A 16604-nucleotide genomic window follows, 5' to 3' on the forward strand; every position below is an offset into this window, starting at 1 on the left:
ACATACTTTATGGACACACCCTTATACTGCATACAGAACATACTGTATGAAGCAAACAAAAGACTTTAATCTATTGACATAAATACCAGTATGTAAAGAAACTCCCAGTGTATTCAACCTCACTTAGTTTCAAAGCCTTGCTTAGTATCCAAATCTCCAAAGAACAAAGGACCGGTGACGTTATAAAATCCATAGCGCAAATAACAATGCCTTTAACACGCGCACAACAGGACATCCTCATGTCAAAGGGAAGGAAAAGCTGAATCTTGTTTACCTTTTCAGACATACTGTACATGTTGCATGACAGGAGGAAGATCAACACAGACTCAGAGGGCAGGGGTCGACATGACAGCACAGGGTCGTCTGTCTTTTATGTCACAGGCGGTAAAGAAAACAGATTCACATGTGGCTTGAAAAAGGGCTCACACTTTCTCCCAGTGTGACGAGATGCAAATCTTCTTATAGTAGATAGTTCTGTCCTTATTTCTCTCTACGTGTGTGTGTGTGTATGTTTGGTAGACTGGATGGGTTCGAGTGTGTTCCCTGACACAGATACCGCAGAGTTATTATCACCCATCTCATGCTATTTACAGCTGAGGGAAACAGGTCGTACCAGTGGTGAATACGAAATTCTGATGAGCACTGATACCTCGTCTGACACGTGAAAAGAGGGAAGCGGGAACATTATGTACTAATGCTACATCCTCGGCAACAACTCCATCTGATTTGCTAAGTAATTAAGTCATTAGAATCAACGTCGTCCGAGAAAGATTGCACCGACAATTAACTCTGCGCTGCGATCTGGTCTCGTATGTTTGACTGCAGGCTCTCAGATAAGTGCAGTGGATAAAAGGAGGCGGCCTCTTGAAGCATATCAACAACAAAGATTCCTGGATACAACAAACTACACACACACACACACACTACTATGAAGCAAGCCTTTGCTACTGTTAATGCAACACACTGCAAGCTGCCTTGCATCAGCTGTGGTGACACGTTAAAAGAAGTGATGCAAGCTGCAACTACATATCTACGTTTGAACTAAATCAGCCGTGACACACACTCTACAGCAAAATATGCATCTTAATAAGCCATTAAGGCAAAAATATTAACGGCTTTATAAAGCAAAATGACTCAAAACAGCGTCAAAATTTCAGGTTTCAGCAGCTCACTGAAAGTCTGTAAAATAAAATCACCGTAATGTTTGTCAGACAGAGAGTCTCTCATATTTATATAAAAAAAGAGCTGAAAATGGTTGAGTGCATATCAAACAATCTCCAGTCCATAGGTACAGGTGTTCTGTTCTCTGTCTGCATGCCGGTAACCATAGCATCACTTCAAAGAGCCGGTGCAGTTCAAAACAACAGGCTGACAACATGCAGAGGGGAGGGGCGGAGATTTAATAAAATCCACTGTCATGCCGAACACACTGATATCTACTCTATGTAGCGCCGGTCTGAAGCACCCAGAGCTCAATTCTTTGTGCTTTTAATTACCCCTGAGGTGCAAAGCGCTGCAGCCACCACTCGATACAGGTGTTGGATCACAAGCAGAGATACACCGAATGCCTGCACCCAAACATGTCAGATATAGAAAAGAAAGGCCGGTGTGTGCGCTCCTACATCCATGACCGCACCAACTGTCCCTGTCCCCCAGTGGCGGAGCTGCTAATCTCCTGACAGGTGTTCATGTTAGCTGAGGAATCTATCCAGGCTCCGCCGGATTGACTTTCTTAACACAAGCTTGTGATACAGCGCATGGAGACACTGTGGAGCTGTGCTGCTTTTAAGGCAGCCAGCTCGTCTCTCCACATGGTACTATTAACATAAACTCATACTGATCTAAGACATAAATTTTTACTGTAGAGACCATAGACTGTTGATGGAGATGGACAGCTTCCCCCAAAATAACATAAACCCCGCCCCCTCCATGTTAGCAGATGGGACAAACGACAAAATCAAAGTACACGGGATGCACCGATCCGATATCTGGATCGAATATCGGCCCCGATATCATCAAAATAGATGGATCATGTATCGGAAAATGTAACCTATACCTGAGGCGATCCTTTCCCTTTAAATCTATTGCGACACGAGCTACGTCATACGTCATGGAGCGAAGGAGAGAATCTGCTGTGTGGAGATATTTCACACTATTTAACTGCTGTTGCACAATTGTTTATTTTTGTTAAAAGTATATAGTTCATCATTGCATTCATCTGTTTCATGTTGTTTTATCGTAGGAAAGAACTGTGTAGTCATCAATGCCTGATGCCTCTAGTCTTTTCTGTTCTACATATAAAGGTATATAGCTTTTTAGGTCAACCATGGTATCGGATCGGTATCGGGTATCGGCTGATACTCAAAGCCACAGCATCAGGATCGGTATCGAAACTGGAAAAAGCTGGATCAGTGCATCTCTACAAAGTACATATCAAAAGTGTTCCACAAAAATGGCTTCTTTCATTTTCGGTAGGCCCAAAATTGCTGGAAATTGAAGCCACTTTGACATAGTGGCCAAACCGTGTAACTACAACTTCCTGGTTTGTCTTGTGACGCGCTGTGGCCCAAAAATACTTTTTTTCCCATCACATGATTTGTTTCACTATTGGGATTAAATCCATTTGGACCGATAATGTTTCAAAAGTCCAGAGGAGCTGCATGATTAAGGGGCTGAACACATGCCGCGTCTGGAACCGCCTTTCAAGCTTTCAAGAGCGCGGCGGCAGGTTGCGTTTGAGGTTGCTAATCGACCTTAACAAGCACCGTATTGTAGCCTATTAACCTGAAATCTTGAGTGCAGAGCTGATCTGCTTCCAGGCGCTGTTTGTGTGTAGACCTACAGTATCTTCCATGGGACAGATGTAAAGCTCTAACAGCTCTGCACCTAAATGTCCAACTTTTCCATATTTACCACCAACTGATATTTACGGAAGAAGGGAAAGATATCTGTCGGCCGTGATTGGATGTTCCTTGTCACATGACATACGGTGAGCTCTGCTGCGTTCCAAAAGTTGACCTTGGTTCAGTAGCTATTGCACCCTGAAAAACAGGCGCTCAGGAACACATGCATGCCGAGACTGTGTTGCTCACAGTGACTTTGATCGCGCCAAAAATGCGGCATGTGTACTTCTTCCAAGAAATTGAAAGATCTGAGTAATTTTACAACCAGGAAGTTGAATATTTTTGGTTTCATGAGCCACTAAGCAACTTTCATCGGCGTGAACGGAGCCCGCCTCCAACTCTGTATCCAGCTCTCGCTATACATCCATTGTTTGAGGTAGTTAATAAGTTTGGTTTTATTTGAGTTATTTGATTAGTTGTGATATCATTATTGACAGCTGTGTGTGTCAATTGGTGTGCTCGTGATCAATGGTGCTGCTTGCGTTTGGGTAGGACAGATGTAAAGGAAGTAACTCGATACCATGGCTCCACTTCCTGATCGCTCTGACTCCAAAAGCGCAAGATAACAGCGCCCGTATCGTAGATGAATTTATTTTTGTACTGGAAGCGGAGATGTCATTTCAAGACATAAAAAAGATTTTAGAGTGACAAAGTTTAGCTTGTAGCTAGTGTTGCCTTCAGATGCCCCTCTTATCCAATTAGTCTTAATTAAAGTGGTAAATACTGCGTGTCGTAAACAAGAGTGCTTTGTTTTTAACAAAATAAACAAGACAATAAACCTCCTAAAAAGCTCATTTCTGACTGCATGAATGGCCACAATGCATACATTTAATGCTCTTATTATTTCAGTAGCAAAAGGGATAATTGTTGCAGCTATATAAATAAGCTTTTGGCTAAATGCTGCGTGCAGTGTTTACATCCTCAACAATTTATTAGCATAATAAATTCGGATTAAACAAAGTGAAAACAACGATGAAACAGAAGCGAACATGATCTTCCTCCACATCCAACTCATACTTCTAGAAACACTTGTGGAAGAGACATCTGCATTACAACTTTAGTCATTGCCAGACAGAGAGATTAACTTTTTATTTAAGGGAAGCAGTTTCCCTTAAATCTATCATAGATTTCAGTGAACTAACTGACCTCAGCTCTCAAAGCCAAAGCAGACTGATATTGACTGATAACACTTTCCTTTAGCCAGAAGCCTCTTCCACTCAGAGGGCCCCTTCCTCTATGAGACAGGCTCCATTCCGCTAATATTATGTTTTCATTTATGAGAAGGGGCTTAAACAGTGCTGTGTTTGTTTGTGTTCGGGCCGGCCTGACTGGTTCTGCTTCTCAAGAAATGAAGGAGCAGCGGAGGGGAGGAGCGCTGGGGTCAGATGTAGCTTTAAGCTTAGTTCTCTGAAAAACAATTCAGACGAGAGGAAGAGAGTGGTGGCGAGGAAAAAAAGGCCCCTACACTGTTTAGCTTGTCTGGAAAAAATGATCTAGTGAGGTGAAAACGGAGAGCACCATGAGAAAGATTTAGACGATAAAAGAGAGACTGAAAAATAAAGATTCCCTTTTGGATGTCCTCAGAAGACCTCTCACACACATAGCATCATTACACAATAACTGAAAGCCAAGTCTGCTTCATTTCAGGGATTTGTTTACATCAGAAAAGACACAGTGAAGGAGGAGTCGGGGGGTTTGGTGTAACTTACACTACTTTTAACATTACTCAGACCGACATGGAACAGCGATAGCCATGCAATCTGGAAACAGCCCTTTGAATGAGAAGCAGTGGAGACTTTGTTTTGGAAGCATCAGATTGCTCATCTATAGAAACAGAGAGACAACAACAAAAGCTGAAAACACAGACTCACCGTTTCTCTTCTCCCTCTGATGGGTTAGGGTCCTGCTCCTTGGGCGCGTGTTCCATTCACCTTAATTCCATCCAGCAGCCAATCATGAGAGACTGAGGCAAGCCCCACCCTCGGATGCACACTTGTCATTCGCCGGTTAGGAGGGGTCGGTCAGTGAAACATGACGGGGTCCCGTCCCTGGGGGTATGTGGGAGGATGGTCGGGGAGGGTCTCCAGAGGGAGTTGAGGTGAGGTCGGTGCGGCGTGGCTCGGTGTGAAAATGTGAAATATGGAAAATGTTGGAGGGCAGGCCCTGGGGCCGGGGCTGGAGGTGGACGTCAATCTCAGGGATGAGGAGGGTGGAGTGGGATCCAATCTGGAAGAGAACAAAGGATACAGTTGGATAACTATGCCTCTAGAGCTCAAACTTTTAGTTCTTGGCAGAAAATCAATACTTTCAGGTTGGCTTTTTTATGCAAAAGCACCAAAAGTACACTTTTCAAATGTGAATATTTGCTGGTTTAATTATTCTCTATGATAGTGACTGAATATCTTCAGGTTTTGGACAAAACAAGAGACTATGATGAGCATTTTTCATGATTAACTGTGTGACTGTGAACGTTATCTGCAGATTAATCGCTAATTAAAACTAGCAAAGTTCACTTCAGATCTGCCGAGTGTGTCAGGGGGTTTGTGTGGTGAACAGGGACTGGAGGTCAGGCTCTGTGTCCAGCATGTATGCAGGACAGTAGTGGAATGAAGGGGGAGACAATATGCAGCTTAAATTATTAAGGTGTAACCAAAGTTGTCAGGCGATAGGGGAACAAACCTCGGACACAATGTCCAATAAAAACCCTCTCCCCTCCCGAACAAAGAAGAGCTAAATCTCACTCAATCGTCCCTCCTGGCTCCCTGGCAGCCCACAAAAATAACAAAACTGTGATTCATTCATCTTGTACTGTGCCTAACTTTACTGAATCATGACATATCAGGTATGGAATTAATGTGCAAATGCTGCAGTTCAAAATGAGACTAAACTCCTCTTTGGATGTCATTTTTTCAGCAACGACGAAGGCCAAAATGTGGCCGGAGCCAACTGCCAGAAATGCCCTTCACTAGGTGATTTTGTTGACCACCTGTAGCCCCTACCATCCAATTTAGAGGAGTGAGGAGTTGGCAGTCAATTACGGTAACAAAGACAGTCAATAAAACATGTTTTTCAAAAACTGTGACTCACTGCAACCAGAAAAGATGCCTCAAACAGTCATTAATGAGCACACAAAACATTAGGCTGATTGGTCCAGTAGTTTGTGAGAATAGCTGCAGACAGACAGGCTTATGCTTTGACTTTCTCCATCTTCTTGACTGCAAACTTATTTCTAAACTCAGTTTTAGATCATTTAAAATAATCTTTTAATCTTTGCACCTCTTGTTTGCACTTTTACTATTTTTAATGGTGATTTTTCTTTATAATTGCAAATCATTTGTTAATTTATTTTACCTTTTACATCTCTTTTTTCTCTTTACGTTTTTTGTTGTCAATCTGTATCCTTTATTATGTTTTATATTTCATTGATCTGCGAAGCACTTTGAATTGCCTTGGTGTATGAAATGTGCTATTAAAATAAAGCTGTTTTGCCTTTGTCGTGCATTTATCAAGGTCTCATCAATAAAATGTCTCTAATGATTTGAGATGAAAGCAAAATATATCCTAATAATGCCTCAGAAATGCCCAGAATCCTTAAATCCTTTGCACATTGTACAACCTAGCACTGTATTTATACCAATACACCTGTGCACATACATCCTCTCAGTATTAAGTTGCAGCAGTGTGTTTGATTGCGCTAAGACATTCCTGTTGTACGCTGCGATATTAAAACACTCATAACTTGATTTTAAAGATTAAGTTAAGTGAGGATATACTCGTATCCTTGGGATACAAGCAGTGATGAATACTCTCAAAGAGTCTTGGGGATGAAGTTGCCAACCTCTCTCTAAAGCTAACACCCTAAACCTGGGCAGCACCAGCAATTCCAAAACCCGCCCGAATAAACCCGACCGGTACCTCCAAATTTGAGCCCTAAAACACGTCATGCATGGATACGGACAACTGGCTCAGAAAAGGAAAACGTGTCCTCGTGCAACCGGCAGCAGCACAGGGATTCCTGGGAGGCACACACCGAGTTAAAACTGGATACGGTGGCCTGGAGGTCAGAAAGAAAACTCTGTCACCTTCAACTGCTACAATTGGATAGTTCCTGGAAAACTTCTTATGGAATGTCACCTCTCACGCAGGGTTAAGTAGCTTTAAGATGAGTCGCTGAATCTGTGTGAAGAGTGTGTGTGCGTGTGTGTTTGTGTGTGTGTGTAAATACTCAGTGGGTCTTGATCCATTAGCCCTCCCTCCTCTGTTGTCAAAGGAAGGCTTTATTCTTTCCTCCGCTAATCCCTGGTTCAATGCCTTTCTAATCCGGAACAGTGGGATACAGGGCATGAGAATGTCCTTAGACATGACTGATATTATTATTGCTTTTGCTGCTAATAGAGAGATTACAGCCCATATTCAAAACAACCCATCTCTGCAGGCGGAGGAGTTGTTTTGGAGTTGTATTATAGCAGAAGATGACCGATTCATGCCCCGAAACTTTCTGTGTGATGCTGCTGGCATCTCGGGAAAGCAGTAAAGTAGTAAATATTTCAAAAACACATTATAAACGAGACTGTCTGGTGCCTTACTTAATCAATTAACAGATTATTTTGATTGATTAATTTAATAATTTATTGTTAAAGTAATTTGTCAAGCAACACTTGCAACACACACACAACATCAAAAACACTCGTTACAAGTACAATCTTGCTTCCCTTCGCCAACAGGTTCATGAGTTATGAAAGAAGATGTGGCAACATTGTGTATGTGTGTTTGTCCGTCTATTTGTGTCTATCTTTCCATAAACTTTGGTCATGTCATTTAAATCGGTTTGGAAGTTATGCGCTTTTTTGTTATGGGGAAAAAATGTGGCCTCCACAGGGTGGGGAAATTTTTGTGGGCCGACTGACTGACCGACGGAGCGACCTATGGAGCTGCTGGTCTCAGCTACAAAATGCAGGGAAACATTGCCAGGTTAAATGTCAGGATTTTCAGTTTTTCTCTGTTTTATATATTTATAAATTGAATAGATTTGGGTTCTGAACTGCTGGTCGAACAAAACAAGGAAATTTAAGAGGTTAAGTTGAAGTTTAAATTTTGGTTCAATAAATAATGTTGGATCGATTTTAAAAACCCAATTCCAGCAGATTTTGTATACCTCCACTTATGTTTTATTTTCCTTTCCCCTCTTGATGGGACATATAAGCTCCCTTAGTTTGAATGTATAGTTGTTTTGCAGAGTGTGTGGTGGGTACATGTAAAGCCTAGCATACACTGTGCCATTTTGGGCTGTCCCAGACGAAAGATGACCAACGTGAAAGAAACGTGGCGATATCTTTGGTCGTGGCTCTGAAAGGGTGGTCCTACATGGCACGGTGAGAGAGGTCCAATGATGGCCGTTGTCATGGCCTTGTGATCAAAGACAGCCTGGAATAAAATTCTGACAGTGTCAGAAATTTGGGATGACCATCTCACTGCATGACTGCTGTTACCACTTACGTCTACTAACTAACCAATAAAAATGCAGCGTGAAATGACGCACTGATGAGGACGACGCTGGTGCTAAACCCCAACAAACAGACACACAGCAACTCGTCATGGAGGCAAAACGAGCCAGAAAAACTGTGCGGGTTTCCGGCAAAGACGAAACCTTGTGGCAAAAGAAGCCTTGCCTGTATACAGCAGCGGCGAAGATGGATGGCGTACACTGATGACATTTTGTTCTTGCATACTGACGTTGACAAACATACGTTGTAGCCTGCAATTCAGTAGGCGTTGTCAGTGCAGTCTGCATGCATCAAACTTGATGTCGTACCAAAATTTATTGGATCTATGGCGCACAGTGTAGCTGCACTAAACCTATAAGACTGCTAAAATCGCAGTCTGTAGGAGGCTTAAGAAACACAAAAATTGTTTTTAGATCGAAGTGGAAGTACAGATAGATTTGTGGGTTGTATCCAGGTGGATATATTGGTGAATACAGATGTGTTTGTGTACAGATGTGTTGCTCCTGTGCACACGGGAGGTGTATACATGGGTGTGTATTTGGAAATGAAGACGGAGGACTGACTGAGTTGTGGCCCACAGCCAATGTGGCTCTTCCCTTGTTCTGTGCATATGTAGATGTACATGTTCATAAAAACTGTAAAGCTTTTCATGTAAAAACATCTGAAGCATTTTGTACAAACTATAATGTTGCCTTTTCCAAATAAAAATAATAGTTATAAGACTTGTCTAAAATATACTTTATTTATTGACAGTGTTTTTTGCGCAGAGATCCTTTTGATTTATAACTGAGACATTAAAAAGGTAGATGAAAAGCAAAAATGATCCATTAGCTCATAGCAGCTTTGACTCTAATGCCCAGACTAAACACCCCTTTTTCATTGTCTTTGATTTGATGAATAAATGGTGTCAAATTATGTGTCACTGTAGAGTTACCGAATCTGTGTGAAAATGCACTTTATTAAAGTAAACGCCGGTGTAAGATTTATGAAGTGCTGTGACCTTTGCGGCGTTAAAAAGCTTTTAATGGGCCTATAAATGGCAGAACGTATTTATTTATGACTCATCAAGAGGTCAAGATAAGAAACATAACTACCTCTGCCAGCAGAGGGGACACCAAGGAAGTTTTATGATGTTGTGGAGGAAGAACTCTATTGTTAAACTTCTTTTTTCATTCATGAGATAAGGCGCAATATTACATTACAAATAAATTCTATATGTTGTGACATCAATATCAGCTAATTACTGTTTGAAACGTAATCAGCCATGTCTATGTTGAGAGGAGCCTTTATCAAGTAGCCTCTTCATCATACAACATACAGCACACACACAAACAACTCTGTTCATCGTCATGGTAAAAAGGTCAGGCAGAGCAGACTGCCACTCTGACCCCAGCAGAACCGACTGCAGTGTGATAGTAAATAGGACAGTGATGACATAAACCCCAGAGGCCTTCCTCTAATGGAGTGTGCCTTATCAGAGGCCTTCTCTCTATTACATCGACTGCTGCTATAAGAGGCACTGGCCTCGGTGCAGTTGTTTGTGGTTTGTAGCACAAACAATTAGTTGTTTATCACACTGGGACGGAGAGGGCAGATGAGAAAGGGGGCCCATTGTTTGATAAGCAAGTGAAATTAATTCTAAGTACCAGCAAAGAAGTGGAGCTCATTTGAAGAAACGTGACGCTATTAGTGAGAGAAAGATCATTAATGACCGGAGGTTGAGCTCTTATCTAAAAGCAGGTATAGCTGTGTGGTCACCATAAGGCTCAGGGGGGCCTGAATTTCTAAATTAAAGTTGAACTTAACTTTCTGTTTAAAGGGACAGTTCACCCCCAAATCAAGAAATACATATTTTTCCTCTCACCTGTAGTGCTATTAATCTATCTAGATTGTTTTGGTGTGAGTTGCAGAGTGTTGGAGATATCGGCCGTAGAGATGTCTGCCTTCTCTCAAATATGATGGAACTAGATGGCACTCAGCTTGTGGTGCTCAAAGTGCCAAAAAATACATTTGGAAAACTCGACAGCAATGTCTCTTTCCAGAAATCATGACTCAAGCTAATCCACAGACCTTGTTGTGAGCAATTTCATGTAGGAACTATTTTCTTCACACCGAACTACACCCATATCACTGCACAGAAGGAAGTCTGCATCTACTCATGGAGGATCGTGCTTGTGACAGCGCGAGATGTAAACTTCACTGGCGCTCTTTTTGGCTGAGCTGTCATGTGAGCTAGCTCAGTGGTGCTAGGTGAGCTAGCAGTAGATGCACACGTCCTTCCGTGTGGTGATAGAGTTGGCAGGTGTAGTTTGGCAGAAAGAAACTAGTTCCTACGTGAAATTGCTCACAACAAGATCTGTGGATTATCTTGAGCAGCCTGGTCATGATTTCTGGAAAGAGACATTGCTGTTGAGTTTTTCAAATGTATTTTTTGGCACTTTGAGCACCACAAGCTGAGTGCCATCTAGTTCTATTACAATGGAGATAAGGCTAATATCTTTAACATTCGCCAACTCACATCTAAACAGTCTAGATTAATTAATAGCACTGCATGTTAAAGGATTTTGGGATGAACCATCCCTTTAAGGAAGCTTAACCTGCAGCGATACTGCAGCAATTGTGCACATTTTTTCCATTTTAAAAGGGAGTAAAACTGTTTTTGGACATATTTGTGGAAATATCGTTTAAGCTTCAAGCCTCTGGTCGGATGTTTCCTACGGGTTTAGTGACCTCTAAGGGCTGAGCTGTCAACTTATGTGGTGCACTCCTGACTGCAGCACGTCATAATCCTCATTTAGCCTAAGAATGTTGATATAAGACGTTTTGCAACGAGCTCACATAGAGGTGTACCGTTTCTTTACAGCATTCAAATTTAGGAGGACCAGACCTGTTGTAAAATTTGGATTCCACTCGTAAAGTGGACGCCCGCGAGCCAGGCTAACTAGCTTCCACTGAAGAACTATGAGACTGCATCAAGGTATATGTATAATTAAAAACAGCAGTGTGAAAACCTGCTTAAGAAATTTCTCCCCCTCTCTGCAGGCCATACAGTTACCCTAACTACTGTGTCCTTGTATGTACTCTTTCGCCCTCCCTCCCACCCAGGAAGTTATGCTTATATTATTATCCCATATAAGGTCAAGACATGAAAATAGTTTGTCAAGTGGTCTGGGGCGGAAAAGAGTTCATAGCATACTTGAGCTGAAGAGAGAAGACAGCGGGAAAGACAGGAGATAAGGAGGGAACGTGAGAAAGAAAGAAAGGGATAAAGTGGGATTGAGATGCAGTATTTTATGGAAGAGGGCACAGAGGTAAAGTTGATGAAAGGTGAAGAAAAGACTTGATTTAGGTCACTGTTGGAATGGAGACAAAATAAACGCTCTTATCAGAGCTGGAAGACCAATAACAGGAAGAGAACAGGGCGTGTACAAAGGCAGATTTAGGACGTTCAGCTGGTTTTAAGCACAAATGTACATAAATAGATATAAATGTCTTGGATTGTACGAGTTCCCTATCAGTTACAGATACATTATACAACCATTTATGGCCCTTGCACGTCAGTGAGCAATAAAATGGGAATATGCAGCATGTCATCCTGTGATTTTATCAGGGTACAAATCATGAGAAACAACATGTGATTCCTTTATTTTAAATAGGTGATGAATGGCTTTAGCAGAGTGTGTTCCTCTGTGACCTTCCAGGATACTCTGAAGCTACGGGGGGACGCAACAGCGCCAAACTGAACGTATTTTGATGCAACGAGAAGATTCTTGCTGGAGTTATGCTACAGTATATCATTCACATAAACATGCAGTGAGTGTGCATAGATCGAGAGTATGAAAGGTCATACTTAAAGGGACGGTCCGGCTTTTTTGAAGTGGGGTCATATGAGGCACTTTCCATAGTCTGTGTATTATCTACAGATAGAAGTTGCTGCACCTCCTGTTTGGAGAAGCAGGCAGGAGTACAGACACAGAAGCTAAGCAATGTACTGCTCAGGATGAGGGCAGTGGCATAACGTACTTTATTTTATATCTATTATATTCCATTGACAAAAACTAACCTTAGCTTGCTGAACAAAGGAGGTGTTGGTCTCCCAAAGTGACACATCGGACAGCCCTTTCCAATAGGGAACTGAACTCAAATCTATGCTCTCTTTAAAGCCAGACTCCATTGACAAAACAGTAATTTTACATTGCTGAACATGGGAGCTGCTGGTGTACTTATGACCCAGTTAGTTAGTTTTAAAGGGTTAGTTTAGATTCACCAAATTCACGAATCACACAAACTACCCGATCGAGGCAGAAGTAGACCAGCAATCTGTGTTCTGAGGTAAAATTACTGTTTTTGTCAATGGAGCCTTTTGGTTTTGACGAGAGCATCAATAACAGCTTCCGTTCCTTGTCAGAAATCGCTGTCTGATTGCAAGGTACACATAGCGTACTGTTATACTTTTTTTTTTTAGATGGCTGAAATGATTTGCTGCTGTCCCCGTCCACAGCGGTACTCTTCCGCGTCAAACTCCTGCCGCCTCTCCAAACTGGGGGCGTGCCGACTGACATCTACTGTTAGTAAAACACTGACTATGGATAAGTACCTCACACAACCCCACTTCAAAGGCTCAGACCCATCCCTTTAAGTAAAGCACCGGAGGACATGACGGATTTACTTACAGCACCTTGAACAAACACATACAGTGTATGGTTATAGACACAGAGGAAGATAAACTTTGCTGCAAACACACTTCTTTTTAACTATAATCTTTACATTGCACATAGGGCTGCAGCCACAATATGGCCAAGTGCAACATCCAAATAAAATATGTCACAGCGTACCATTATAAAGGAAGCATTGTGGTGCATCAGAGATGCCCCAGCCTACAAATGATATTCATATGTCCTGCCCCCCGCTTTGAACCCATTTTTTTTTGCATATCGTTGTTTATATATACTAGGGCTGCAACGATTAGTCGACTAATCGATGACTAATCGACTATTAAAATAATCGGTGACTATTTTAGTAGTCGACTAATCGGTTTGAGTCATTTTTCATAGAAAAGTACTATAAAAGTACCCCAAAATACTCTTATTGCAGCTAGTTACGTCCAAATATTGGCAGCTTTACACACTCTCCCATGACAGTGAACTAAACCCCTTTGGTGTGAGTACGAAACAAGACATTAGATGACATCATTTTGGGGTTTGGGAGAGACAGACTGACATTTTTCAACATTTTAACACATTTTTCGATAAAATGATTAGTCGACTAATCAAAGAAATAATCGACAGATTAGTTGACAATGAAAATAATCGTTAGTTATACATACATACATACACACATACATACATAACCTTCTATATTTTTTCCTTGACTTTTGCAGCACTTTCACTGCATTGTTACATGCCAAACACCAAAGCAAATTCCTTTTATGTAAAAATCATCTTGGTTATAAACCTGATCCTGTTTCTAAAATTGTCTACAACACTTCTAGTGGTGAAAAGATTGAGAATCCCTGCTGCACATGACAACATCTGAAAGGCTGCAATCACTGAGTAAAAATCTAATTGGTGCTTTGCAATGAAATGTTGACTGGAAAAGTGTAAAATTCTTCTGTGAAAATGAATCCCAAGATGAAAATTCTCAGATTTTTTTTTTTTTTTTTTTACAGTAACTTCTCCTTTGTAGATCACACACACACACACACACACACACACACACACACACACACACACACACACACACACACAGAGCACACCTCACATGTCTCAGGCACATGCACCTTGAGTCTTTTCCCTTCCAGTACAGCTTCCAAATTTTAATTGGGCCTGCAAAAAAAAAATGGCATTTTCCCCTCAAGCAGAGTTCACCTTTAATTGCACACTCTGAAATACAGACTTTAAAATGCATCAAAAGAATAACTAGTGAATGCACGTTGATGCCTGGAGAAGATAAGAATTAATTAAACATGACCCGCTCCCTTTCTCCTCTGTTCCAGGCCAAAGAGATCGATGCCCCTCTGTTCTTCAGAAAGTGAGGAGAAAAAAGAGGTGGGTGAATTCTCCAGTACAAAGAAACAGGCCAGTGTGAAATGTGGTTCCACACAGGGAAGGAATCGTTACGTTAAAGGATGTTTGGGATGTGTTTTGATGGAGGAAAATCAATTGAAAGTGTTATTAAAGAAACGGGACCCTGAAACAATGTTTAGGAATTATGGTTTCAGCCAATTAAGTTCATGGGAGTGGAGACACTTTGATATTTCGTGAGCTGCAGTTCTGACATCATTATGGGGAATAAAGAATCTATGAAGGGCATGTTTTCGTTGCTTTTTGTTTGGCACAGGGACCAAAGTATCTGCATTAAAACAACTTATTTTGTTAATAAAAATAGTTTGTTTCAAGGATGTGACACAGTTGGCATATTTGCAGCCTTGGATGCGTGCTGCATAATTGATCCAAGGTTTAGAGGGACTGTTTGAAAACCTGCCTGCACCCCCCCTCTCACACAGATAAAAATCAAACCTAGTTCTGGACTTGAGTATCTGAGCCAAACACTCCCATATGCTAATATCGCATACACACATAAAAACAAATACACACCCATAAAAGCACCAACATGGCCTGAACACAGCTCGTCAGTGTATTAGAGTTATAACTTCTGTTTTTACACTATAAGTAAAGAGTGAAGTGGACTTGTGACCGCAAGGTTTCCGTTCAATCCCCAGAGCAGCAACATAAATCTGGCTGTGGAAGCAGCACTGGCCCCTCCCTCATTCCCACAACTGAGGTCCCTTGAGCAAGGCTCTTAGACCCTGACTGCTCCAGTGGCCAAAAGATCTGACTCCTATAATGGGTGGCTTTGATGCGCGAGTGTTGCTGCTTTCATGTCACGTGCAGTTTCTCAGCTTTAGAACTAGTTTATCCAGACAGATGCAAACATCACGGTTAATAAGACAAAGTGTGACGCATCAGCAAAACCGGACGACCGTTAGGTAGTTCCCCAAAAGCCTAAAAAAAGACAGGTGAAGTCACGAAGAATGGATTGCATTGTGCATCACTTGTAACTGCTATCTGCCGTGTTTCAAGGTTCAATTTGATCACTCAAAAGTGTGGGCACGACACCCCTTACAAATGCACTAACTTCCTAAAAACACCAATCGTTTTAACTGCTTTTGACTGTTACCGCTAGGGCTGCAATTATTTTCGCAGTAAGCATGGAGTCCACACTGTGCCTAACTGCACTCCCTGAAGAAATATTATCACATTTTTGGAAGAAGGAAACGGTGATTCCAGAGAGAAGCAGACAGAGGGGTCTACAGTCTGTGTCTGAAGGATATATCCAGGATGTCAAACTGACTCAGCAGCAACAACAGGTTAAAAAGACAAAGATAGTTAGAAGCTAAAGCCGAACTATAGGCTACAGATCACAGTGTAAAAGTGAACCACACAAGACAGTGAATATAAAGGGAAACTTTGCTGATATTGAACCAGCTGTGTGGCATCAGTTTCCCTGCTTCCCTTCACTGGTTCCTGTACAGCAGGGTCGGTCTTTGCTTCACTGTTATAATCATTAAAAAGCAAAAGCAGCATGTGTATACATTCAGCAGGCTATATCTTCAGTAGCTAGCTAGCTAACCCTACACTTTTCAGGGTCTGATTTTGGTTTTGGAACAGGGAAGAAACGTATATCTTTTTCCAACCTCTCCAGGTAACGAGTATCATTAATACACGACATGCCCCAGGCACAACATTTAGCTCCACATCCACAAAACCAGCCTGAAAATGAAGGAAATCTGCATAGCTGTGTCGTTGTCGGACCCTGGTTTGAGCCGGCCCGATGCTACGCGAAGATAATGTCCAATAAGAATGAATCAAATTGTTTAACTGATTATCAAATTAGTTGGGGATTAACTTAACAGTTGACATCTAATCGATTAATTGTCGCAGCTCTAATTAGCACTGATGCTTGTGAATTGGACTGTTTTTGCATTCAGGCTTATTTGCATAGAAAGGGGCCAATTTTCCACCAAATGTATGCATATTACCTCATTTAAATATGTGCAAATAGCACAGAGAGGCTATTTGCTTGGCAGTGCAGTTCAGGGTGCATTTCACCCTTTATGGGTGCTTTGAGTATTGAATTAGTTTGTCTTATTTGTGCAGGTTTAGTGATCGCAAAAGCCACACAGTTCTTTTGTGAA

The 16604-nt window shown here is 41.6% G+C and overlaps 1 protein-coding gene across 2 annotated transcripts in view; it reads right to left on the bottom strand.

Annotated features, from left to right (window-relative positions):
• Positions 1–16604, bottom strand: part of thrab (thyroid hormone receptor alpha b) — a 235034-nt gene that overhangs the window by 64090 nt on the left and 154340 nt on the right. For both annotated transcript variants that reach the window (XM_049564453.1, XM_049564450.1), the window contains exon 4: positions 4775–5129. In XM_049564453.1, coding sequence (XP_049420410.1) covers positions 4775–4830 — 56 coding nt within the window. In that variant the 5' untranslated portion in view covers positions 4831–5129. The remainder of the gene's footprint in view (positions 1–4774; positions 5130–16604) is intronic.

Source organism: Epinephelus fuscoguttatus, linkage group LG20 (genome assembly GCF_011397635.1).
Source record: "Epinephelus fuscoguttatus linkage group LG20, E.fuscoguttatus.final_Chr_v1".
Taxonomy (NCBI): domain Eukaryota; kingdom Metazoa; phylum Chordata; class Actinopteri; order Perciformes; family Serranidae; genus Epinephelus; species Epinephelus fuscoguttatus.